Source organism: Dama dama, chromosome 4 (assembly GCF_033118175.1).
Source record: "Dama dama isolate Ldn47 chromosome 4, ASM3311817v1, whole genome shotgun sequence".
NCBI lineage: Eukaryota > Metazoa > Chordata > Mammalia > Artiodactyla > Cervidae > Dama > Dama dama.
Window position 1 is genome coordinate 49036969 of NC_083684.1, and position 24442 is coordinate 49061410.

At 55.9% G+C, this 24442-nt stretch overlaps 1 protein-coding gene across 5 annotated transcripts; it reads left to right on the top strand.

The window, feature by feature from the left end:
* The first annotated feature begins 6336 nt into the window (after positions 1 to 6336).
* On the top strand, positions 6337 to 22612 carry KCTD15 (potassium channel tetramerization domain containing 15). Of its 5 annotated transcripts, none has more exons than XM_061138968.1 (7): positions 6337 to 6673; positions 8664 to 8759; positions 10314 to 10406; positions 11055 to 11230; positions 16063 to 16207; positions 18524 to 18829; positions 19935 to 22612. In XM_061138968.1, the coding sequence occupies exons 3-7, from the start codon at positions 10341 to 10343 to the stop codon at positions 20091 to 20093; spliced, it is 852 nt and encodes a 283-aa protein (XP_060994951.1). In that variant the 5' UTR covers positions 6337 to 6673; positions 8664 to 8759; positions 10314 to 10340; the 3' UTR covers positions 20094 to 22612. The 5 variants fall into 5 exon arrangements, with proteins under 5 accessions (XP_060994951.1, XP_060994948.1, XP_060994949.1 ...); XM_061138965.1 differs by lacking the exon at positions 6337 to 6673 and adding an exon at positions 6862 to 6990 and having other exon boundaries at positions 8661 to 8759; XM_061138966.1 differs by lacking the exon at positions 6337 to 6673 and adding an exon at positions 6862 to 6990.
* The last annotated feature ends 1830 nt before the right edge of the window (positions 22613 to 24442 follow it).

Genomic DNA, 24442 nt, shown 5'->3' on the forward strand with positions numbered 1-24442 from the left:
GCCCTGATGAACACCAGGTGCTGTTGACAGGAATAGCCTCGTCTTCAAACCTTGAGGGGTTGCTGGGAGGACCTCGTGACTTCACTGATGTAGCTCCAGAGAAAGAGACCTGAGACGAAGCCAGAGGTGAGGAGGGCAGAGGGCCTGGGGCCAGTGGCCTGGCTTGGTTGCCTGGGGGCAGCCATATTTTGGCAGGTCAGCTGTCTCCTGGGACTCTAGAAGGATCTGGAGCATCATCTGTGTGGCAGCCTCTCTGCAGAAGCCCTTTGGGGTTCTGCCTTCCTTCCAGGTGGGTCTGCCCTGGCGGCTCAGATGGTAAAAGAATCTGCCTGTAATGCTGGCGACCTGGGTTCGATGCCTAGGCAAGGGAAAGGCTACCAACTCCAGTATTCTTGCCTGGAGAATTCCATGGACAAAGGAGTCTGGCAGGTTACAGTCCATGGGGTTATAAAGAGTCGGACACAACTGAGAGACTAACACTTGTCCCTTCCTTCCAGCTCAGGGTTCTGGTCAACAGCTCTTCACCTTTGGGGTCCCCAGCACAAAACCCATCCTTGCCTCCTTTCCCCAGGCAGATCCTGACTGTGCTCAGGGTCGACCTTCCTCCCCATGCAGCACCCCCAGGACCCCGCAGGCCAGGACTAAGCCTGATTGGTTCATGTTTTCCCTGGAACTCGCTTGCAAATTGGCCAATGGGATGTGCCAGAGAGAGCTGTGAGGGCCACTGGATTGATAGGGACAGGGTAAAGGGACAAAATAGGTGATTAATTAATAGATTAGTCAATCCTATTAGGGGATTTTAAGCAGAAAAAATATCGGAGACCCCTGTAAGTTAATGATTACTCAGGAGAGCAGGTTTACTTAACCACAAAACCAACCAGGCTTGCTTAACAAAACCGGGCAACAGAAGCATGAGATGTGCCCCCAAAACAATACAACAATGTTGGCGTGAGACCCACATCCTGCCCACTGAGCTCAATAAGTTAATGATCCCTAGGACATGCTCTCTGCATACATGAAAAGGGATAATTTGTGGACCTAGCTTGTACACCAGGCTTCCCTGGTGACTCAGATGGTAAAGCGTCTGCCTGCAATGTGGGAGACCCAGGTTCGACCCCTGGGTTGGGAAGATTCCCTAGAGAAGGAAATGGCAACCCACTCCAGTACTCTTGCCTGGAAAATTCCATGGACAGAGGAGCCTGGTAGGCTACAGTTCAAGGGATCGCAAAGAGTTGGACACGACTGAGTGACTTCACTTCTTTTACCTTGTACATACAGGGACAAGAAAACTCCTCTGCTCAACCTGGAGGAGGAGCTGATGGTGGCGGTATGATATCTACTCAAAGGGAAAGAAATTCTTCTCTCCCTCCCCACTTTTCCTTTGATTATAAAACTGTAGCTCAGTAAGTTCCCAGGATGTGACATAAAGGACTATGGTACTAGAGCTCTTCGGAGCCCCTGAAACACCACCAAACGGTTTCAGAAGCACTTCCCTGTTCTCTGTGCAGGAAGCTTTGAACTACAGGGTTCTGGGTTCAGGGTTCTGGTCAACAGCTCTTCACCTTTGGGATCCCCAACACAAAACCCATCCTTGCCTCCTTTCCCCAGGCAGATCCTGACTGTGCTCAGGGTCTACATTATTGAACTACATTATTCTGAAACCAGGGAGGACATGGCATAAGAACAGGAGAGTCTGCAGAGCAGGGAGCCTGGGTCCTTGGACACTCTGCTGAGCCTCCGAATGGACTCCAGGCCCACTCTGCCTCCACTGGCCATTACACAAAAAAAAATCTACTTTCCTTATCACGAAGCCATTGTGAGGGTTTTGTTGTTCAGCCACTAAGTCATGTCCAACTCTTTGCGATCTAATGGACTGCAGCATGCCATGCTTCCCTGTCCTTCACCATCTCCTAGAGTTTGCTTAAACTCATGTTCACTGAGTCAGTGATGCCATCCAACTATGTCATCCTCTGTCACCCCCTTTTCCTCCTGCCCTCAATCTTTCCCAGCATCAGGGTCTTTTCCAGTGAGCTGGCTCTTCTCATCAGGTGGCCAAAGTACTGGAGCTTCAGCTCCGGCATCAGTCCTTCCAATGAATATTCAGGGTTGATTTCCTTTAGGACTGATTGACCTCCTTGCAGTCCAAGGGACTCTCAAGAGTCTTCTCCAGCACCACAGTTGGAAAGCATCAATTTTCATCACTCAGCCTTCTTTATGGTCCAACTGTCATACCAGAACATGGACTACTGGAAAAACCATAGCTTTGACTAGATGGACCTTTGTCGGCTAAGTGATGTCTCTGCTTTTTAATTTGCTGTCTAGGTTTGTCATAACTTTTCTTCCAAGAGGGTTTTGTTACTTGCACACAAATTCACAGAGACTCTGAGAATCTGGTAAACATGGTGAAACTTCTCTTGGGAAGAAGGTTCAGATGCCGAATATTGATCAACGGGGGGTTTTGATTCCCCAGAGGTCATCCACAAGCTGCCACCATTGTAGGATTCCTTGTCTTGTCGCACTGTCACCCTGATGCTGGCTCCTGGAGAGGGCAGGTGCTTGGCTTTGAGCAGCATACCCAGGCTGCAGGCAGAAGGCAGGAAGGAGGGGTTGGTCTGTAGCCACTGCAGATAGGCTCTACTTTCGCTCCATAAGCAGCAGAAGCCCCTCAGAGCATGGTGTTGGGGGCTGGGCAGAACTCCCTGAGAGCTGGGTGGTCCTGTTTTATTACCTCCCATCTCTCAGTCATGTTTGGACTGCAACTCTCCAGGCACCAGGTCAACAGGCTGACAGTCAGGAGCTCTGTTTGCAGGGGGCATCACTAACCGCCCCCCCATCATTTCACTACCCCCTTTATTCTCCAGATTCACTGGGGTCCTAGAGAGAAGACTGGGGGATTCCTGGTGTGGAGGCAGAGGTCAAGTAGATGTCAGACTGGGATCTCTGGGACAGGCTGGCTCCATTCTAGCCTGAAGGTGGGCACAGACCTACAGGGTCTGGCTTTCACCCCAGGGAGCCTGGGGTGGGGAAGCAGACAGCCTTGCCTCAACACCCCAGCTTCTCCCCATACCCGCCACCCCACACTCGCCCCTCTCAGACAGCAGCAGCTGTGTTACATACAGCCTGTTCATCTGCTATCTGGTCACAGATTTTCTGAAAAGGTTGAGTTCAGCAGACTCTGGGACCTCATTTTCTTATTTAGGTCTTCATCTTAAAATATAGTCTGCAAACAGCAGCAACAAAATACAAACTTACACTGGAAACCACTTTGAAATGTCCAGAGACTGTCTTATCCACAGCACCTAGATGCAGGGCCCGACCTGCATCAGCTTCGTGTGAACTCATGGATAGCAACTTTAAAGCAAGCTCAGGTTTGAACCCACTTTTTAAAATATGTAAACCATAAGGGCTCAAGGGCTAGTCAAATCTACTGATAAAGCAAGTTCCATTGTGATTAGATTCACATCCAATTTCATCCAATCACTCACATCCAATTTCTTGGACTATAGTAATGAAACGAGATGTATTTCACAAGATGTTTCAGTATGTTTTCAGTTCTAATTATACATCTTCAATTAAAAAAAAAACCCCTCACCATTACATTATACACCACAGATCATTAAATGCCTATCACAGCCCATGTCCAAGTCTCGCAGTGTAAAAGATGGTTGACATTTAGCCGGGAACTTTTAAAACACTTGAGAATAAATTATGGCCCAAACTTACTCTTCTTAATGACACGTATAAAGTTCAGCTCTTTAATAAAAGGATTCAGGAATATGAAAACAAAGTTCCCAGCAATATTAAGGAAAGAAAGGTCTTCCAAAATGGTCAGTTCTTATTTCAATTAAATTGTGCATTTTTAATATAGTTGGTATAAAGTGAAACTCTTAAAAAAACATCGAGGAATTTAAAATGAAATGGAACCTCCTCTTTGCAGGGTCACCAGTACCACAGTGAGATTTGTCTCTTAAACAATGACACTTACTATCTCTGTAGTTCCATGAATACTTTTGAAGTGTCATATTAAAACCAATCTCGTGGCCTTGAGGCAAAGAGAAGCAATTAGTCTTGGAGTTGTGAATAAATAAAAATCCATTTATACACCCGTCCTTGACATGTACCTTGCAAATCTTAGAAACTTCATCTAGTGGGAAAAGAAATGTTAAATCATGAATACCAATACTAATCACACCGCCATGTGGCTTCCTAAAACAGTTTAGTTTATACCCATCTTCTAAGTATTAATTTATATGTATATATTCATCCATATTGAACACAAAACAAAGAAGCTCTAGCAGGCACCTGGGGGTGAGGGGAGAGTGGTGAGGGGTGATGGGAGCCACAGGGACGGCCCCATGACAAGCAGGTTTTTCAGTGGGTCTGTGTTCCTCAACAGGCCTTCTGGGATGGCTCAGCCATAAAGAATCCTCCAGCAACGCAGGAGATGCAGGAGGCTGGGGTTCGACCCCTGGGCGGGGAACATCCCTTGGAGAAGGAAATGGCAACTCACTCCAGTATTCTTGCCTGGAAAGTCCCATGGACAGAGGAGCCTGGCGGGCTACAGTCCACAGGGTCGCGATGAGTGGGGCATGACTGAGCCTGCACCCAGGTGCTCCTGAAAAGGGAGCCTGAAGCATTCTTCCTCATGCCTCCTCCTTCCCCTAAGCACTCAAAGGCTGAAAAGGTTTGTTTTATCTACACATGCCCTTCTCCATTTGTGATCCCAGCCAGCATTGAAGTGAGGACCGTGGAAATCCAAGTATTTGGATACTTGCTTCACTTCTTATTTGGGTTCATCCCTCAGTGCCGGTAGGGAAGGGTGTAGATGGGAGCTTTGCTGCTCCTTAGCCTCAAGCAGCCCTGGAGAGACTGGGGCAGTCACCAGGGAGCAAAGCAGACCTGCAGGGCCTGGCCCGGATGTAGAGAGCTGAGAGTGGTACTGTCAGGCCCGAGCTGGGAGCCAAAAGTCTGTAGGGCGCCAGGGCGTGGGGAGCAGGGTGGGCAGCCCCTGGGCCGTGCTGCAGCCGCTGCGCAGATCCCTGACCTACTTCCACGGCCCCTTTCTGTTCTAGGAGCAGCTAAAAATCCATAAATTAAGGAAATTAACTGATGGGGCCTGCGGCATCTTTGTAAGCTATTTAAATCTATAAATTTACAACATCTTCTGCATATATCAAGTAATTGAACTAACTGCAGGGATGTAACTTTAATGAGAAAATTTCCCCCTTCTCTTGTAGTTCGAGCTCTAAAATAAATAAATAAAACCTTCCCTTGGAGGGAAGTTTCTGTATATTCCCTCGTGGAGAAGTTACAGGGGCTCTTTCCACGCGCGAGGTCCCCTGGTCAACGCAAGCAGGCCCCGGCCGGGTCCTCCTCCCACCACCTTCCCCGCCCGGGTTCCGAGACGCCCCGAGCGCCCCCAGTGAGTGAGGCCGCTAGAGGGCGTCCAGATCCGGCTGGAGCTCGGGGTGGGGGCCCCAGCGCCGCTCCCGGCCGGAGCGCACCGGTCCTCCAGCTCGAGCCTGGCTCTGGCCCGGGCGTCCCGGGAGAGCCGGACGGGGGCGCAGTGCAGGCGGGGCGCACTGCGCCGGAGGCTCCGCGCTCCGTTTCCTAGGAGCCGGGAAACGGTCCAGGAGGAGAAGGGGGGGCGGGGGGGACGGACGGGGCGCAAGGGAAACAGGAGAAAGAGGAAGGGGAGGAGGAGAAGGTAGGAGAGAAGGAGGAAGGGGCAGCCGACCCGGGGACCGAGGGGACGCCCGGAGCGCAGGCCTCGGTGCCGCGAGGAGTCTTGGCGGTAGACGTCTCCATCGCGCCGCGCGCGGAAAGGAAATGGCGCGTCTGGCCGCGGGCGGCCGGCCGGGCGGCCCCCGTGCTCCCCTCCCCGGCGGTGGCAGACCGCGCGTCCGCAGACGTCACGCGCGGCGCGGCGCCCCGGTAGAGGGGCAGTCGGGGCCGGGACCCGGGGAGGACGGCCGGGGAGGGGGAGGGGTGGCCCCGGCCCCCCGCTCCTCTCCTGCCCCGGCCGGCTCGCAGCCTACTTTCTTCCCAAGTCCCGCCCCTACCCCCGGGCGCCGCGGCGGCGGCTGCTCTCCTCTTTGTAACCGAGGAGTCAAGAAATGTGAGAAACGTGCCCTGTGTTACTTATTTGGGAGCCGAAAATTTATGCCCAGCTGAAAGCGCCCGGGGAAATATTACATCAGATGAAATGACAATGATTAAAATCAGCTTCTCCCCCGCCCCCTCCCGAGCCCGGAGGAGGCCTGGGCGCCGCGTGGCTGGCCGGCGGGGGGCGGGGGGCTGGGCGCACCGCTCCCGGGAGGGTCCTGGCGGAGGCCCCGGCGGGAAGGCGCGGGCTCCGGGGGAGGCGGGTGGTGCTCGCCCGGCCGAAGGAAGGGAAACGGCGCATTTTTGTCGCCGAGCGCGGCAGGCGCGGGCGCGCGGAGCTAATTGCGACTCTAATCCTCTGCCCCGCGGCACAGCCGAGCCCCGAGCCAGGAGTCGCCGCGCGCTCCCGCTCGCGCTCGCCGCGCCGGGTTAATTTGGAGCCGGATCGCTGCCCTTTGCGTCCGGGCTCGGCCGAGACGGGGCGCGGGCTACGGGCTACGGTGGGGGGCTGGTTTTCTCGCCAGCAATCGGAGAAGGCCGCTGGAGAAGAGAGGAGGGAGGAAACGAGGTGGGAGCGGCGGGAGGGCAGCCGGAGAGCGGCGCGAAGAGAAGGCGGCGGCGGCCGCGAGAAGGGGAGGAGGCGAGGGGAGGGCGGGGAGGGGAGGCCCCGGCGCGCCGCGCCGCGAGGGGCCGCGCGAAGCGGGGGCCGGGGCGGGAGGGGTGGGTGGGGGGAGGGTTGGGGGCGAGAGAGAAAGTAACTCCAGGACGAGACCGGAGCGACCCGCGCAGCGAGCACAGGCTGCGAGGCTGAGCCCGGCTCCCAAGACCGGCGGCTGCGGGGGGCGGGGGCTGCGCCCGAGCCCGATCCGCCGCTCCGGCTCCGAGGTAAGCACCGCGCGGGCGGCCACCGCTCAGCGACGCGCACCCCTGTCCCCGAAGTGATTGTGATACCCGGAAAGTCGCCCGGCCGGGATTCGGACCTGGGCGGGGGCGGCTGCTTTGTCCGGGTGCAGGGCGGCGGGGGCTGACGGCGAGGGGGCACCCAGCACAAAGGCCTGGCGCGGGAGGGGGGGATTGCCCACGTGGGCCGGCCCTCGCCCCGGGTGGACCCTCCCCTCGCGGGCGGTCAGCGAGCTTCCTGCCGCGCGGGGTAGGGTGGCGCCGGGTTGGGTGGCGTGGGGTGGGGGTTTCCTCAGGTCCCGGCACTCGGGCCTCGGTGCAGGGCCGAGCGCCCTGCAGGGCTGGCGAGTTTCCGGGGTCAGATCCCGGCTCACGCAGCCGGGGCTTCGGGCTGACTGGGCCCGGCTTGGTGTCCAAATCAGAGCGAGGAAAAGTCTCCAACGGGACGGACGTGCGTCCTCTGACGCCCACCCGCGAGTCCGAAACGGAGCGGGAGGGGCTGACGCGCTGGTGGTCGTTCCAAGCGCGCGGGGTCTGGAGCCCCCAGGCGGGCCGCGCGTAGACGCGATCGCCGCTTCGGGATTCCAGCTCTCCGGCGGTAGCCCCTGACCTGGACGCGGGCACCGCTCACACTCGCAAATGCCTCCCCCCTCCCTCGTAGCTGGAGCGCGTTTCCGTCCTCCTGTTGCCCCCCAGCCCCGACTGCAAAAAGATAAGCTTCAAGTTTTCACTCCGTGTCTCAAATGTGCATGGAGGAATTTAACTGCACGAGTGAATAACAGCATTAGTTTCAATTAATTTTTTTTTTAAATCCCGGCAACAATAAACTTTGAGAACAAAAGCGCTTTTACGTCCTTAATTAGGCGAGCTTCCCATCTGTGGTCTCTAAGTGTCTGCCTCTTGATTTAACTTCGTCTTCCGCCCCGCCCCTGCTGCACACCCTCCCGGTCCTGCCAGGCGGTTTGGGTTCCGCGGCCACCCCAGCCCCGCGGCGCCGCCGGCCTGGGCCCAGCCGGCTCCGGCCGCCCCGAAGTTCACACCGGCCGGCGGGCTCCGCGGCGGGGCAGGCGCGCGCCAGGTGGCCCGCCTGCCTCCCTTCTGGCCCATCTCCTGGACAACTCGGCAGGCCCCCGGCTCTCTGGCCCCGGGGCTGGCGCCCTGGGCGCAGAGCTGAAGGGAGTTCTTCAGGCGCCTTCTGTTTACCTTTTATGGTTAAAATAACAGCTTAGCAAAGAAGCGACTTCACGAAGAAGCGATTTAGTGAAATCGTCTCAAGCTGCCGCAGCTCAGCCAGTTTAATCACCCCCAGAGAGCTGAACAACTGCGAGCACAATGGGGCACAAAATCATTTTGTGTGTAAATGAGCGTGGCATTCTGCTCGCTTCCCTCTGCTCTGGCGGGCGGGGCTTGGCAGCGGGCGGGCGTGGGACCCGGGGCTCCCGCCTCTGCTCGGAGAAGCGGGTCCATACCCCTCCAGTTTGGAAACCGGCCGGGCCGTGGAGCCCGGTACCGCCGAGGCCCCTGCAACAGGCGGTCTTGGCCGACCTCGGGAGGGCCGTGGCGCGCTGGGGCTGGCTGGGTTGTGGGTTTGATGCGGGTGCTGGCGGAATGAACTTGTGTCTCTTCCTGCACCCACTTTGTGCTTCTGACCTCAGCAGTGGTGTCGGGGAAAGGGTCCTTGTCCAGCACAGATGCGTTTGTCGGAGGGAGCAGTGGAGGTTCGCGTCAAGGCGTACAGCCTGGGGCTTCCAATGGTGAGTGTCTGGTTTGCCATGAACATCAGGTTGTGCTTTCGATGGAGAAGAGGCCGGGTGAGAACAGGATGGAGCAGCTTTTTGATGGGTACTTGGTGTTAAATGTCACTTCCGAGCAGTGTCCTGGTAGTAGGGCAAACGTTGTGCTGGCCACTTTGATAGCATTTCCATTGGGATTCCTCCCAGCACAGTTTATCCTCAGTGAGGCTTTCCTTCTGACTCCTCCTCCCAGCAGAGCCTCCCAGGGCAAGAGAACCCATTCCTGAGATGTGTTTTGGTTTCTCAGAACTTGAGATAAGTGACCTGGTTTTCTTTTTTGAAACTTGAGGGAACTCAGGAATGCCAAAAGCAGCCGACCCTGGACTGCTGTAAATTAAACACCACTGTCTGCTAATGGCAACCCCCACCCCCATTTCCTGTCAGAGAACTTGCCAGGACAGGAGGGCAGAACAAATCCTAGGAGAGTGACCTGACTGAAATTTGCAGGCTTTGATTCTCATTCGACCTTGGTCTATGTATGAAAACTGGGTATTGAATTTCAAGGCACAAAGTCAATCCTTGAGGGAGGATGGGGTTAAACCTGCAAGAGATAGTACAGCTTTAGGTGTGGGGAAGCCAGTGGGGGAGGGAGGGGATGATATTCCCTGTGTCCACCTTCCCCAGCCCCAGGTCAGTGGAAGGTCTGCTTAAAACCTCTCTTCTGCAGCCCTCCTGCGTAGGGTCTGCAGAGTGTCTTCAGGCAGCTTCTGGAGACTGTGGGACAATCTCATTTCAGGTGGCTGGGGCACAGAGCAGAGTCACTGAGTGACTATGGGGAGAGGCAGGAGGGTTCATTAGCTGAGCTGCTGTCTCCTTCTGGCCATCTCTATAATGCCTTGGGGCTTGATCCCGAGGGGATCTGGAATATATTAGGCACAGACAAGACCTTTCTGGGGGCCTGGGGAGAAGCTGCAGAGGTGCAGGCTGGGCAAACAAAGACAAGTTTTCCTCTCTAAGGAGCCACACGGGGAGCGGTGGCTTCCTCGGTGACTCTTGCTCTTCCCTGGCTTCTGCTGGAAGAGGCTTCTCTGGGTCCAGCCAGTCTCAGACTGCATGCTAACACTGCAGAGACGGTATTTAAAGAGGTGGTGGGATTCCCCAGCCTCTCTGAACTGTGGTTCCAAGGGTGCTCTCTGAAGCAAGAGGAGACACGCTTGGTAACGTGGCTCGAAACCAAAATACCAAGCAAATCGGATTTGTTCTGAAACATTTTGGGGGCAATAATGGTGAGCATGTTTCAGTACTGTCATTAGCTGAATTAGCAGACATGGAGCTGCCCTGAGAACACGTGTGTGAGTGAATGTGTGTGTGTGCATGTGTGTATAAGTAATCTCCTATGGCCCAGAGGCTTGCCTTGGGGTGTGGGGACAGGCTAGTTGCTGTCTGTGTGGTAGGGCATGGGGTCTTTGGAAGCATGTTCAGAGAGGATGATTATAAGCATCTTTGACTGGGAGACGCGGCACCCAGGACCACTGAGGAGTAAGTCGTGTTTGGTCGTGTCGGTGCTCCCCACAGATGTTCTGGGCAGCGATGGAAGCCTAGATGCCTCACCGCAAGGAGCGGCCGAGCGGGTCCTCGCTTCACGCCCACGGCAGCACCGGCACGGCGGTGAGAGCTGGCAGGGTGGGCTGGGTCAGGGGCTGGTCGCCCCCTTTATGCCCTCTTCCTGAGCACCTGCTCACTGGCTGCCCTTCCCCGCAGCCACAACCGTAGTGCTCAAGAGATGGCTGTTGACTGGCTGTATGATTATGTATTTTCTCGAAACAAAAATGCTCTTAATTTGATGTGAAATTTACTACATGTATAAAACTCAACGCCTTAGGTGCTGAGGAAGTCACTAATTTAGAGGTGTCTCGTTACTGAGACAAACTTGCAAAAACCCCTGAATCCCAATTCACAAATTGGTGATTCGTTTGTCAGGGGATATTTCACATCTAACACATAAGCCTGCGACCTTTAATTAGAATTTTGCAGTTTGTTTTATGCCCCTGGAGGCTGACACCTTGAAAAAAAAATTTTTTTTTTCTTGATTTCTTATTGCTAATAAGCATCTTTCTTTTTTTTCCCCCTCTGGTACTTTGAAGAAAATGATGCAAATACACTTAATTACAGTGGTGGCCATAATTTGTCAGGCGAATATGTGATCAGGCACAAGCAGAAGTGATCTGATTAGATCTGTGATCACATTGGCAATCAAGGGAGTGCCTAGCTCTGTCGTGGAGAAACCCTTGTCTTGTGCCTTATTTCCATCTCCAGGAGGGAGGAAGCATGTCTCGGTTGTCTCTTACCCGGTCGCCTGTGTCTCCCCTGGCCGCCCAGGGGATCCCGCTGCCAGCCCAGCTCACGAAGTCCAATGCGCCTGTGCACATCGACGTGGGCGGCCACATGTACACCAGCAGCCTGGCCACACTCACCAAGTACCCAGACTCCAGGTAAGAGCCGAGCCCCCCACGGCACCGGGGCGTGCAGTGGCCGTAGGCAGCATGTGAAGCCTGCTGCCAGCCGACACGCAGGGCTCCCCAGGGTCCCCTGCCCTCAGACCCGCCTGCCCACGGCTGCTCAGCACAGGGACTTGTGACCCTGAGCTGGTGGCACTGGTGGAGCTCCTGACCCACTGGCAGAGGCCACTTTTCAGAGCCAGCCCCACCCGAAGCTGGCCAGCAGCTGGCTGGAAAACCTCATGTTCCTTCAGGTTCCTCTTGTGTGCGACTCACGCCTGGCCTTTGCAGGAGACGGGTTGTGAGCCATGCTGTGTACTTCTTGGGGTCATTTGGGGGAGAAGGAGTTCATCCTCTTTCCAAGTCTTAATGACTGGGATAGTGCGTAAGTGCAAGGATAGGGGCGGGGCATGGCTGCGATTTGTCATCTTTGTTTGAGTGGCCACTGCTGGACCCTTAGGGCTAGCAGCAGGCTCCTTTGGAGTTGGGAGGGGGTGGGTGGCAGTGACTGGCTAAGAATTCCAGGGTGTCGGGGGATATCCACAGCTGTGGACAAGCATGAGCCACATACCGCCATCAGCAGACGAAATCTCTGGCCAGGGAGCTTTACCCTCTGCCCAGCTCCCTGGAGCCCCTAACTCCTGAGCCTGTGGGAAGCTCCGGGCACTGCTGACTGCCCTGCTCTTGCCTGTTGGGCATTTCTCTCCTAGGTTTCCCCGTTGGCATGTAACAGCAGGGCTGACCAGAGGTGGGATGGGTCTCTGAGCAGCTCCGGGAGGTGATGCTGTGTGCTGCTGGCTGAGCCCGGGACCGTCTGCTCCGGGTCCCGCAAGGTGGTACTGCCAAGGGATGGCAGCAGGAGGGCCACGCCTGTGGGCATCACCTCTGTTTTAGACATTTAAAATAAAAAGAGGAGTTAATTAATCCCCCAGACGCCGAGGGATGTCTCTGGGAAGCTTTCTGATCTAGCCGCCTTGTCGCTGGTGTGGTTGCTTATGGAGGAAGGATTAACAGCGTGTGGAGGTGGCTGCATAGAGCACACTGGAGGCCAGGGGGGCGCCCTGGAGGCGGACGGCTGGAGGCCGATGCAGCGTCTGGTTCAGAATTTGGGGTGTGGGGTGCAGGTGTGGTTGGAGCTCTCTCCCTTCACAGACAGAGGCTAGGCCTGGGGCACTTGTGAACCTGGGGACCATGGGGGCAGCAGCCAGGAGGCCACGTCGGCTGTGTTGGCCTGGCGCTCACCGGCAGGGCCCTGTCTAGGATGGGAGATGGATTCTGCTTATTTCATTTCAATTTTGCCTTCTGCGGCATCCACGAGTTGTTTGAGATAGACCATCCCTTAATCAGCTGACGACATTTGCGAGTGACATGCATAAAACCCTTGCCCACCACCTCTCTGAAGAGTGTTTCTTGAAATTAGACACTTGCCTTTCTGGAGTAATCACGGCCCAGGCCTGGGAGGACCAGCCTCCTCATTCTGCCTCCCGGCTGCTGCCTGGAGCTTGGCGGGCGGGGGTCGTCCTCCCCTCCCAGCCCTCCTCCTCACCCCACCACCCCGCCCCGCATCCTGCTTTGGGGCAGGCCCCCTGGCCAGGCTGCCTCAGTGGCCCCATGACCTGTGGGACCCTCAGGCCACCAGGATGGGCCCAGAGGGGGTGGTGGTCTGCATTCTTCCCCCGGGGCTGGATCTCAGGATAAATCTGCTGCTCTGCCTGGATGGTTCTGCCTGGCCAGGCTCGCAGGAGAGCTGCTCCTGAGACGGAAGCTCTGGCCTAGAGGCCATGGAGGTGGTATGACTTGTAGGATAGTCAGGACAGTGGGTCAAGCCAGGCCTGACATGTGCATTGGGCAGCTGTGCTGGCTGGAGCCCTTCAGATCTCTCTCTCCCTTCTTTGAGTGAATATTAAAATTTAAGCAAAACAAAACAGTTTTTCACTAATTCTGGAAAGAATGATCAATGGCTCACCCAGGGTCACTGAGGTGTAAGTCACCTGGAAATAGAGGATTGTGTTAAGGTCATCAGGGGAGGGGGCTCATTCTGGACATCAAGTCTCACCCTGGGCAATGCTGTGAGATAAGGGGGCTTGTGCCTTCACCCCTTTGGACCCTGTGTCCACAGAGCTAGGCCTGGGCTCTCGTTCTTGGTTGGTCAGGGCGACTGCATAGCAGGGAGCTCCCATAGGTGCTGGTCAGCCCAGGATGGCCATCGGTCCTTGCCTGGAACCCACCCAGCCTAGCTGCTTGGGACTGGGAGTGGACTCCTGAGTCTGCCTCCATGCTTGCTGGACATCACTTAGCTCCTGCATCACAGCCCCGTGCTGGCATCCATATCCAAGAACCTAGGAAGTAATAAAACCCCCGAAACATCCAGGAAATAGAGCCAAAACGTAAAAAAAAACAAAAGAAGAATAAGAAGGTGACCCCTATCAGCTGGGGTCAGAACTGGCCAGCTTATTCCTTATACACCTTCTGAAGTCAGTATCCCAAACTTACAGCCTCCCTAGGAGGGTGGCCCGGGGTAGGAACAGACTCTTTAAGACCTCACAAGTGTCAGTGGGTGCCTTTGAGGTGACTGCCCTAACCTTCCCTCAAGCCGCACACCTCTTTGATAGCTTCAGACCCTGAGGGTGTGAGAGGCCTTAGGCTGGGAAGAGACGCTGAACCATGGAAAGACCTAGAACCAGCCAGTCCCAAGATAAGACAGACTGAGAGCCTTCTAGCCTCGGACCCTTAAGACGACCTAGAACCCAGGCAGCCCTGGAATGTGGTGGACTGGGAGTCCTCTAGATCACCAGGATGGTCTGAGGGGTTTGCAACACTGAGGGCCTGGAAATGTTGCTTGCTGCACAGAACGCTTGAGCTCAACCAGGAAGGCTGGAGAAAGTTCCGTGGGGAGGCTGACCTGCAGGTGTGGCTCTTTCGTCTTCCTGCTGGCGCCACATGGGGGCCCTCTGCAGTCTACTGATGACTGTCCATGGCGCCTGACAGCTGCACTCCGTCCCCTCTGTCTCCAGGCATGCTGGGTGGCCTTCACTCTGCTATCTGGCTGCCCATGCTCTGCTGAGGTTAGGTCTGGGGGTGTTTAATGCTTAGAATAGGCAGGGAGCCCACAGAGCTTGCCAGCAGGGTAGTGTACCCCAGTGTTGCTGTCACCAGGCCTGGGCAGGTCAAGAGGTCTCCATGGCTTTTGGAACTCTGAGATGAGTTGTATCTGGGTGACCACAGCACTGGTTTCACAGATTCAGGCTGCTCCACGCCTCCCCATGGGTTCTGACCCGCTCACACTCATCTATGAGGCAGCCTTGACTTGCATACGGCCCTACTGGGCCATGTCCCCAGAGTGAAAAGGGGTAAGTCGCTCACCCTCCTGGCCGCTGAATGTGCCAGGCCAGCAGAGCAGACAGTGTTGGTGGGAAGCCCCTAGAGAGACTGTGAGTGCTGTGACCCCCAGCGTCTACCCAGCTCGTTGCCCTGATGCACAGTGGCGGTGCTGGGACAGAGCCTGAGAGCGGTGACTTGGAGTGGAGGGTGGGATAGGCTGCCGAGGGAGACGGGAGCCTTCCTGGAGGTCCTTGCCGCTGCAGGTAGAGAGTGAGGGGGTTGAGCCTCGACTTGTACAGACTAAGCTGGAAAGTCTGGGGCTGGGATCCAGCCACCCTTCTCCCAGGCTGTGCTGAGTCCAGCTGGGGACGTGTGAGCGGCCTGCCTGCCGAGGTCATGTCCCTGGGGAGACCCTGCCGACCTCCCTCCTATTCCCGAGTCAAGCTCTTGACCCCTCTTCAGGGGATCCTAACCCTCCCCACTGGGGTCTGGGGTCTGGGGTCTGCAGGGGACGTGAGCCAAACCAGAGCCTGCCGCCCTGGGCAGTGGGGAGGCCTGGTTCCTCCGCTCGGAAGTGAAGGGGGCCAGGCATGGGGCTCCCCAAGAGCATCCTTCAGGTCCTATGCTTCTGTCAGAACCACCGCCCTTCAGAGGCTGGGGTGCTGGGAGCTGCCTCCCTCCCAGTCCCCCCCTCAGTGGTGTGCACACGCTGTAGCAGGTGTGCACACTTCTGTGCGTGTGTGTGTTCTGTGTGCATCCACACTGGTATGTGTGCACACACTGGACGGTGGGTGTCTGTGCCCTGTGACAGCACCCACATGTGCTGTCCCTGTGGTCTGCCTCTGTTATCCCCTAGGGTTCCCTGAGCCGAAGCCGTGGGTGGTTCGTTTGTAAGTTTGTTGAGCATCCGTAGCTGTCTCTGGTGGACCCGTGTTATCGATATCTCCCTCGCCAGGATGTGTCTGGTTCTGCCTATGGTCCATGTGCTTCGAGGGAGGAGACCGTGTGACCCTGTGTCTGTTGCTGGGTGTGTTGTGTCCAATGCTTGTTCATGCAGGTTGGGTGAGGCGTGTGACCCAGGAGTGTCTTGGCTGGTTTACACGTGTTCACCAGGCGTGTGGCTGCGGGCTGGGGTATCTGATGGTTGGTGGGGGTTTTCTGGGCGGGTCTGTCTGGCAAGGGTTCGTGTGCATGCGACGAGGCGTCTGTGTGTCCTTGTAGTTTTCCAGGCCTGTCACCTGTGTCAGCAGGCAGGGGTGTGGAGCTGGGTGTGACTCTCTCTGGCCATGGCTTGTGAGTGTAGGTGGGGCATTTGCGTGTGCTGGTTGCCACACTGGTGTCCTGGCTGCCGCTGGTGTGTGCACACGTCCTTTTCAGGCCTGGTGTAGTCCCAGAATCACTCACGTAGTGCTGCTCACCCATCCAGCAGGGTGGGCTCTAAGGAGTAGGGGGCAGGGCAGCAGACCAGCCCTTCCATCCCGCATCCCACTTTCCATCTCTCCCAGAATAAGCCGCCTCTTCAATGGCACCGAGCCGATTGTCCTGGACAGTTTGAAGCAACACTATTTCATCGACCGGGATGGGGAGATTTTCCGCTACGTCCTGAGCTTCCTGCGGACGTCCAAACTGCTGCTTCCTGATGACTTCAAGGTAAGTCCGCAGCCGGCGGCTCCCCGGCACAGCCTGTGCGGTGGCATTACACAGGGGACGCTGTGACTTAAGAAGCGGACCCGCGGTTGTCATGGCAACCATAAAAACTTAAACGATGAAGCCGAGGGCTAAATCAGTTTTTCTAAACTAATTTTGTTTTCTCACATTTTTAGCTTATTTATCAGGGTGTAACAACAATTAAGCAGCGACAGCAAGCGCTTACCCCAGTTGTATGCTGAAGGACCGTCATGTACTGGAGTTACAGGAGTTAGAGGTTCCCAAAGCTGGTCCTTATTGGCACTTGGCAGAGGGAACACCCTGATCCAAACCAAACAGAACTTTAAACAAAAGTCCCCCCCTGCCCGTCCTGGAATGATCCTGTCTGCAGTAGCCGACCTGGTTCTGAGAGTCCTGCCTCCAGGGTTGGGCTCCTCGGTGGCTCAGGTATCCCAGAGGCAGGAAAAATCCAGGCTGGGGCTACCCCAGCTCCAACCAGCAAATGTCCCTCCTTCCTTCCGGCACCCAGAGGACCCAATGGTCCTAGGGCTGTTTTATCCTTCATTTAATTCAGTTTCTGGGTGCCAGCAACTGAACTCAGGCTAAAAATGCAGTGGGACAAGGCAGACATAGGTCCTGTCCTCACAGTGGTTATAGTTTATGGGATGATAGATGTTGAACAGAAAACCACTTAAATTCCACAGGGGCAGGGAAGCAGGAAGTACTGTGAGAGGGAACCACGGGGAATCTGGCCTGGGTGGGTTTGGAGGGAAGGGTGTTTCTCCGGGTGATGATGGAGGAACCAAGGCAGAAGGGTGTGAGGGCCTTGGGGGTGAGGATAAGCAAGGGTAAGGAGCTAGATAGTGGCAGCCTGGGGCTGTATGAACTGGGAGGGGAAGAGCAGGAAGAGGCTACAGATTGTGTCCGGTCCTTGCACTCTCTGCCTTTTACCCTGAATGCAGAGGGAGGGTGTGTAGGGGCAGGACCCTCAGATCTGTTGTGTGAAGGATGTGGAGGGAGGAGGAAGGTGGAGGCAGCGAAAGTGGAACAAAGTGGTAGATTTAGATCCACATTTGGGGAAAAGAAGAAAAAGCCACGGTGTGGGCGGTGGGGGTCAGGGGGCTCTTGAGGGTTCCCCTGACCTGCAGCTTGAGTCCTGAGTGGATGTGTGGAGGCCCAGGGTAGAACAGGCTGAAGCACCCCACACCTGTGTGGAAGAACTGGTGGGGCATCTGGGGGAGGTACTCTGGGATTTGAGGAAGGATGTGGGGGTTGCTGGTTTGCAGGTATCATTTAAAATCTCTAGTGGATGAGAATAGGGGCCCTGCATGAAGCTGTGATGAACTCTTGTGGTTCTCAGCAGGATAGGTTCTTGACTGATGGCAGGCTTGGGGTGACTCCGAAGGCTAGGGTCAGTCAGCAGGCGGAAGGACTTAGGGCCAGCGGTGTGGGCTCAGCTTTTGGGATTGGACGTCCTTGCCTGCCCCCAGGAGTCCTCAGGCTCACCAGCGGGACTTGAGCTGAGTTGTCTGGTCATGGGTCATCAGCTACTCAGGGCTGGGGTGGGTGTTGGTGGACATGTGTTTGATGGGGGCAGGGGACCAATGTCAGGGCCTTGAGGGGAGGTCGGTGGGAGCCTGCCCGCCTGAGGTTGAGCTGCTCGTGAGAGGTGGGCGCCCCCCAGACACCTCCTCACACTGCTGGCGAAGGCAGGGACCAACCTTGCTGTCCTTTAAGCTTCACCCACTCTTTGAGCTGCGTAATAACATCCATTTTATATAGACGAGGAAACTGAGGCTCAGAAAAGGTCTTGTAGATGCTGCTGCTGCTGAAAATCCAACCCAGGCAGGTCCATGTCACCTCCCTGCAGACAGTGAGCATCTCCAGGGAGGGAGGATGGGGCTGCGCTGTGCCCACCCCAGCCTGTCCTCTCAGAGAAGGCAGCAGGTCCCCAACCATCCTCACAGCCTCAGGCTCCTCTAGTCTGGCCTCCAGGTCTTTCTAGAAATTTCTCTCTGCTTCCCATGAAGCAGCTCCGGTGGCTTGGGCCCCATGGGAGGGCTTACTGGGATCTGGGTCAGGTGCACACCAGCCACTGCCCTTGGATAGAGGCCAGATGTTTTGGGCGGGGCACCCTGTCACCGAAGCCTCACTTTCCCCATCTGTACAATGGGGACAGCCATCCCAGATCACTTTGCGGTGGGAGTGGGGGTGGGGGCACAATTCCCCTGGACTTTGAGCGGGCGGGGGCGGGGGGGCGGAGCTCTGGAGCGAGAAGGGCGGACCCCCACCCACCCCACCGTATGCGCATGCCCGCAGGACTTCAGCCTACTGTACGAGGAGGCGCGCTACTACCAGCTGCAGCCCATGGTGCGCGAGCTGGAGCGCTGGCAGCAGGAGCAGGAGCAGCGGCGCCGCAGCCGGGCCTGCGACTGCCTGGTGGTGCGCGTCACGCCGGACCTGGGCGAGCGGATCGCGCTCAGCGGCGAGAAGGCCCTCATCGAGGAGGTCTTCCCCGAGACCGGGGACGTCATGTGCAACTCGGTCAACGCTGGTTGGAACCAGGACCCCACGCACGTCATCCGCTTCCCGCTCAACGGCTACTGCCGGCTCAACTCGGTGCAGGTGAGGGCCGGCCCGCCGCGGCCTCTTCCCCGCCTGCCCCCCCGAAGCCCTGGGGCGGGCGGCAGAGGGAGATTGGGGGGGGGGGGGCAGGTCCCTGGGACGGCGCGGCCCTCCCGTGCCATCTTACAGAAAAGGCAACAATGTGTCGATGCATAATTTATGTCCCGCTCATAATTAAATGATGGCGCCTGGGGGATGGACTTAAAAAAATTGATCTGTGCTTTTTTTTTTCCAAAAGGATGTTCTATAAAAATGGCCTAGAGTATTTTCAACAAAGTGTGCTTCATTTGACACCCAGAGTCTGACTTTGGATTCAAATTAAACCCAGGCAGTAGGAGCAGCAGGTCAGAGGCTGAGAGTGGGGGCGGTTTGGAGCCCCCTCCCTTCCTCATCATGCTGACCTGGGGCCACCAGCACCCATGGCACAGCTTCCCAGAGCGTTTCTAGACTGGTTTTCCCCTCATGGGTCAAGAGACTGGAAGCCCCAGATGGAGTTGGGGCCTATTTTCCACCCGTTCTTCCAGACCCAAGAGCAGACTCCTGCTTCAGGCTTGGTTGGAGCAGAGCGCACTTGGTAGGGAAAACTCTGTACGCTGTCCTTCAGAACTTGCTAGTTAGCTGCAGGACACAGGTGTCAGACACAGTGACTGGGCCTCCCTCTCACAGAGCCATAGACCCACGTGGACACGGAGACCTGCAGAGACGGGAGAGAACTCCTCTCCATCTTGAGCTCCCTTGAGCTGATCAGGCCCCAGGCCTCAAACCATCTGGGATTCCCAGCTCAGGGAAGCAGGTGGCTGCCCCGAGGCCAGGGGCGGGGTCTCTGTTGCTGGGGCCTCAGTGAGGGAGGGGGACCCAGGACCATGTGTCTGGGAGAGAGGGGCCCAGTCAAGGTTGTGGACCCCCGAGGGTAGCGGGATGGCACCCATCCAGGTTTTGTCTGTTAAGGGGCCCTGGCCCTTCTGTGGCTGCCCCGCTGGTGGTTGTGCCCAGACCCCTGTCAGCGAGATCTTAACAGGAGAACGTAACTCACCCTGGCAAGTGCCCACCTGCCCAGCAGACTCTTGCGACTGGGCTTTGCTGACCCCTGTTTCTTCCTCGGCAGGTCCTGGAGAGGCTCTTCCAGAGGGGTTTCAGCGTGGCCGCATCCTGCGGGGGGGGCGTGGACTCCTCCCAGTTCAGCGAGTATGTGCTTTGCCGTGAGGAGCGGCGACCACAGCCCACCCCCACTGCTGTCCGAATAAAGCAGGAGCCCCTGGACTAGGCCCTGCCTCAGTGTCTACCTGAGGCCCCTTGGCCCTAGGGACACCCCCAGGGACCTGGGAACAGCGCTGGGGAGTTCTGCCTACGCCTGCTTAGCGGTGGGCATGAGACTGAGGGTGGGGCCGGAGGGTCCAGAGCCCGCCTGGGGAGCCCCAAGGCCCGGGGCGTCATGACAACAGAACGTGGGATGCTGGAGGCATGCCCACCAGAGGACCGTGGATGTGACCCAAAGTTGCCGAGGTGGGAACTCCGCCGCCAGTCATCTGCGCCCCTCGGCTCCCAGCCTGGTACAGCACCCTGGAGGCTCTGCACGTGCCGAGGCGGGGTCAGCAGAGGCCGCCCCGGTCCACTCCAGAGGAGCGGTCCGTCTTTCTCCACGCGGCAGACTCCAGTGGGTCTCCTTGCGTCAGAGATGGCTTATTTTTCTACAGTATTTAAGACGGAAGTAACTGTCAGTGCACAAGTCACAGAGGCCTACAAGGACCCCTGCTTCTTCATCTGGTGCTCAGATCAATGGGACGCGGCGGCACGGCCACGTGGGGGGCGGTGGCAGAGCTGCGGGACCCTCTGCCCGGGTTCCTGCAGAACGGGGCTTGGAGACCCCTGGTCCCTGCTCTAGGGATGGAGGGCCCCCAAGGCAGTGCTATCGGGGCTGAAACACGGCCCCCACGGGGTGGGCCCACTGGGAGGAGGGTGGTACGGGCATGGGGGAGGGACCACTCTGGGACCTTTCGAGACCCTGTCTTTGCTGCCACTTGGGGCACAGGCTACACTTGAGTGTCACTTGACCTGCTCATGCCCGGGGGCTTTGGTTCCCATCTGTGTGCGCCCACACGGGCTCCGAGAGAAGTCACTCCCCATCGGGATCAGCACCGAGGCCACACTGCATCCTTACCTCAGGAATGGGCCCCACGGTGAAGGAGCCCATCTGTCAGCAACATCCTCTGGGTCCCCAGCTCAGGAAGCCGTCCCCCACTCTGATTTTCCCACACTCACCTGCATACTGAATTTTTAATTAAACTGTGGTTACACTAGTCTGCCAGTAAGGCCCAGACAGTCAGACCTTGGGTTCTTGGCCCCAGATTCCAATGAGGACTGCCCGCGAGAGTCCTCGCAGACCTGCTGCCTCCCAGACGACAGGCCCAAAGATGGATACCCCCTGTCCTGTCACACTTCCCCTCCCCTCCCCTCCCCAGATGACTCTTCCCCAGGGGGTAGAGAGACTGCAGAGAACTGCTGGGCGGGTGGGGCGTCCCGGCCGGCCCCGCCCCTTGTACGATGCCCGTAGACTTGTATATGACTCCTTTAATATTGTAAAGATGCTAATGTACAATTGTCGTGTGTTTGTGCAAACACATTATGTTTCTAGTTCATGCCATAAATGATGCTATAAAGCGAAAGACTGAGGCTCCGTCCTGTGCCGAAGCGGGCAGCCAGATTCCAGCATTCCGTGCCCAGCAGGGAGGTTTGGGGATGAGATTCCTTGGGTTCCAGGGAGGGAAAACCGGCGGCAGTAGTTGGGGGAGGGGCAGGGACAAGGGTCCCGAGCTGGCGTTATTTATTGCTTTGGGGTGTTTCCTCACGGCTGTACCTGTCCCCTCTGGGCAGCACAGTTTCTGAATTCTGATTCACAGCCCCTAACCAGGTGCAAGCTGGGGGAAGGCAGACCAAAGATGTCCGGAGGAGCTTTTGATCCCGGTTTTCAGTGTTTGTGATTTTTCCCTCTGGTTTTTTTGGTTGAGGGTTGACGTCCTCTTTAGAGCACCACAGAGCGGTAAGGAGAAGGTGGCAGTCCCTGGCCCAGGTCAGCCTGGGGACATGCAGCTGGCGACAGCAGGGAGTACTGCAGGTCCCCCTAGATCGGGGTTGGGGGGGAGGGACAGGGAGGAGTTGGAACGTCTTCACAAGACGTCCACTTTTAATGAGCCTGTTTGTATTTTCCCTCCAAGTCCTGCTTTTCTAACTGAGCAAGGGCCTTTTCCCCTGCTGGTAGGGGCCACCAACCTCGCCCTGCCTGGAGGGCATGTGCAGCCCGCTGCTCAGAGGCCACAAAGCTGTTGCCATCCCACCATACAGTGAATTTGCTGGACAGACTTGCCAGCCTTTGCTCAGCAACATGCCTACAGTTGGCACATGGGCATTTTGGCTTCTGAGGTTCACATCTGAGAGGAGGAGAAAGTGTTTATTAAAAAGGAAGTCTGGTGAAAACAGCTCAGTGGCGCGTGCGTTTATGGATTTTTCTGGTATGATAGCTAGCATAGTTGCCCGTTGATGGAGATCCCCTAACATTTTCAAGCAAACAATCTTTGATTAAACCATTGTGCTTAAAAAAAATAAAAAATAAAAAAATAAAAAGAGTAACTACCTTACTGGATGTTACTCTTAATTATTTCCTTACTAATTAAGTCAAACCAGGAAGTTTGATTTTATATAATCTAGGGAATTTCTAAATTTGTAAATACTGTGTTCCCAAAGTAATGCTAAAATTCTAAGATAGTCCCCATGAACAATAAGTAAAAACATGTGTATACTTCCTGGAATGGATACACTATATTATAAGTAGTCTCTTGATCACAGGCCAGCAGTATAAATGTTACTTCTGCTCTTCATAAATTATTCTTGATTATAAGCAACTGGACAGCTGACTGTGCCAGCACTTCCCTGTTTCCCACCAGACCTCTCTGCTTGTGCAGGAGAGAATTTGTCAAAGCCACTGCAGGAGATGTTGGCCATTGTCCTGATTAATAGGGCTCAAAACCAGGTCACAACACTATTATCTTAAAGGTTTTTTTTTTTTTCAGAGCTCCCACTTGACTGTGTTCCACAGAATAAATAAAGGATATTTTATAAATTATACACCCAGCTCTATCGCTTTGTTTCTGATCCACTGAGGCAGCCACAAAAAGGTACTCTGACATAGATTACTCTGGAGCCACTACCCCCAAACTTGGGACTTGGCTTGACCACTGAATAAGGACCTTGAGTAGCCCTAATCCCACATACTGAGCCTTCCTGGTCTAGGTAAAGAGTTGCTGTGGAGGGTTGGGCCCTTTTACACTGTATTCATTTTGCTCATGAGTATATGTCAACCAGGGGTTTCCCAGGTAGCCAGTGGTAAAGAATCCACCTGCCAATGCAGGAGACACAGGTTCGATGGGAAGATCCCCTGAGGGGAGGAAATGGCAACCCGCCCCAGTGTTCTTGCCTGGAAAATCCCACACACAGAGGAGCTTGGCGGGCAATAGTCCATAGGGTTGCAAAGAGTCGGACACAACTGAAGTGACTTAGTAAGCATATGTAAACCAGGGGCTTCCCAGGTGGCTCAGTGGTAAAGAATCCACTTGCCAATGGAGACTCAGATTAGATCACTAGGTTAGGAAGATCCTCTGGAGGAGGAAAGGGCAACCCACTCCAGTATTCTTGCCTGGAAAATCCCATGGACAGAGGAGCCTGGCAGACTGCAGTTCATGGGGTCGCAAAGAGTCAGACACAACGAGCAGGCATGCACACACATATATAAACCAAATCAAACCAAACCAGCTGACAAATGGGGAGAGAAGCAAGGATGTGAGAAATGGCTCCTGACCAAGGGAAGACCAATTTAGCTGAGCCTAAATTAGAGCACAGGATTGGGGGCTATCCTGCTCCCCATCCAGGAGGCAGTCCTGTGATCTCTGGAGAATGCTGTCTGTTAAGATGGCCCCATCCCACTGGGCCCTACCTACCCTCCTGACTCCCCAGACACAAGAGGTCAGCTGCAGTGGCCCTGGAGGACACTGTAGGACCCATAAGATCAGAGTTTCCCCTAAGGGGATGACAAGGTGGGACATACAGATGCAGGCGCTGCCAGAGAATCTTCAGTTTGAGGCAGAGCACTTGACTTAAGCCACTGGGCAGTTCTAGACCAAGCTCGAGGGCCAGCCGTTGGTCAGAGAGCACAGGTGCTGGGTTTGAGCCTGACATCTGGGTTGACAAGGGATGTTGTAAGAACTGTGATGTCACAGACTGATGGTCATCAAACCGTAGTTTGACGTCGGTTGACTTCAAGGTGGGTGGGCAGATGTTTTCAGCCACAAACTTAAGACAGCCACATAATGCTGGTCTTGTCTCAGATGTGATAAGGACCTGGCTGGCCCCCTTTCTGTTCACCCTCTCTCCACCCAAAGTGGGCAACTCCATATAGAGAGAAACCTTGCCCCACCTGGAGACAGAGGCTCACGGGGTAACCCTTTGTGGATCGAGGTAAAGAAAAAGGAATGGGTGGCAGCTAGGGGCAGCTTCCTGCCAGGGGTCAGGCTAGCAGTGAAATTCTCTCAGGAGCCGAAGATTGACCCAGAGGGAACCCAACCC

Coding starts and splice junctions, on each gene's coding strand:
- KCTD15 (XM_061138968.1), top strand. CDS start 10,341: ATGCCTCACCGCAAGGAGCGGCCGAGCGGGTCCTCGCTTCACGCCCAC. Junction 10,407..11,054: donor ACGGCAGCACCGGCACGGCG/GTGAGAGCTGGC, acceptor TTCCATCTCCAG/GAGGGAGGAAGCATGTCTCG. Junction 11,231..16,062: donor ACCAAGTACCCAGACTCCAG/GTAAGAGCCGAG, acceptor CATCTCTCCCAG/AATAAGCCGCCTCTTCAATG.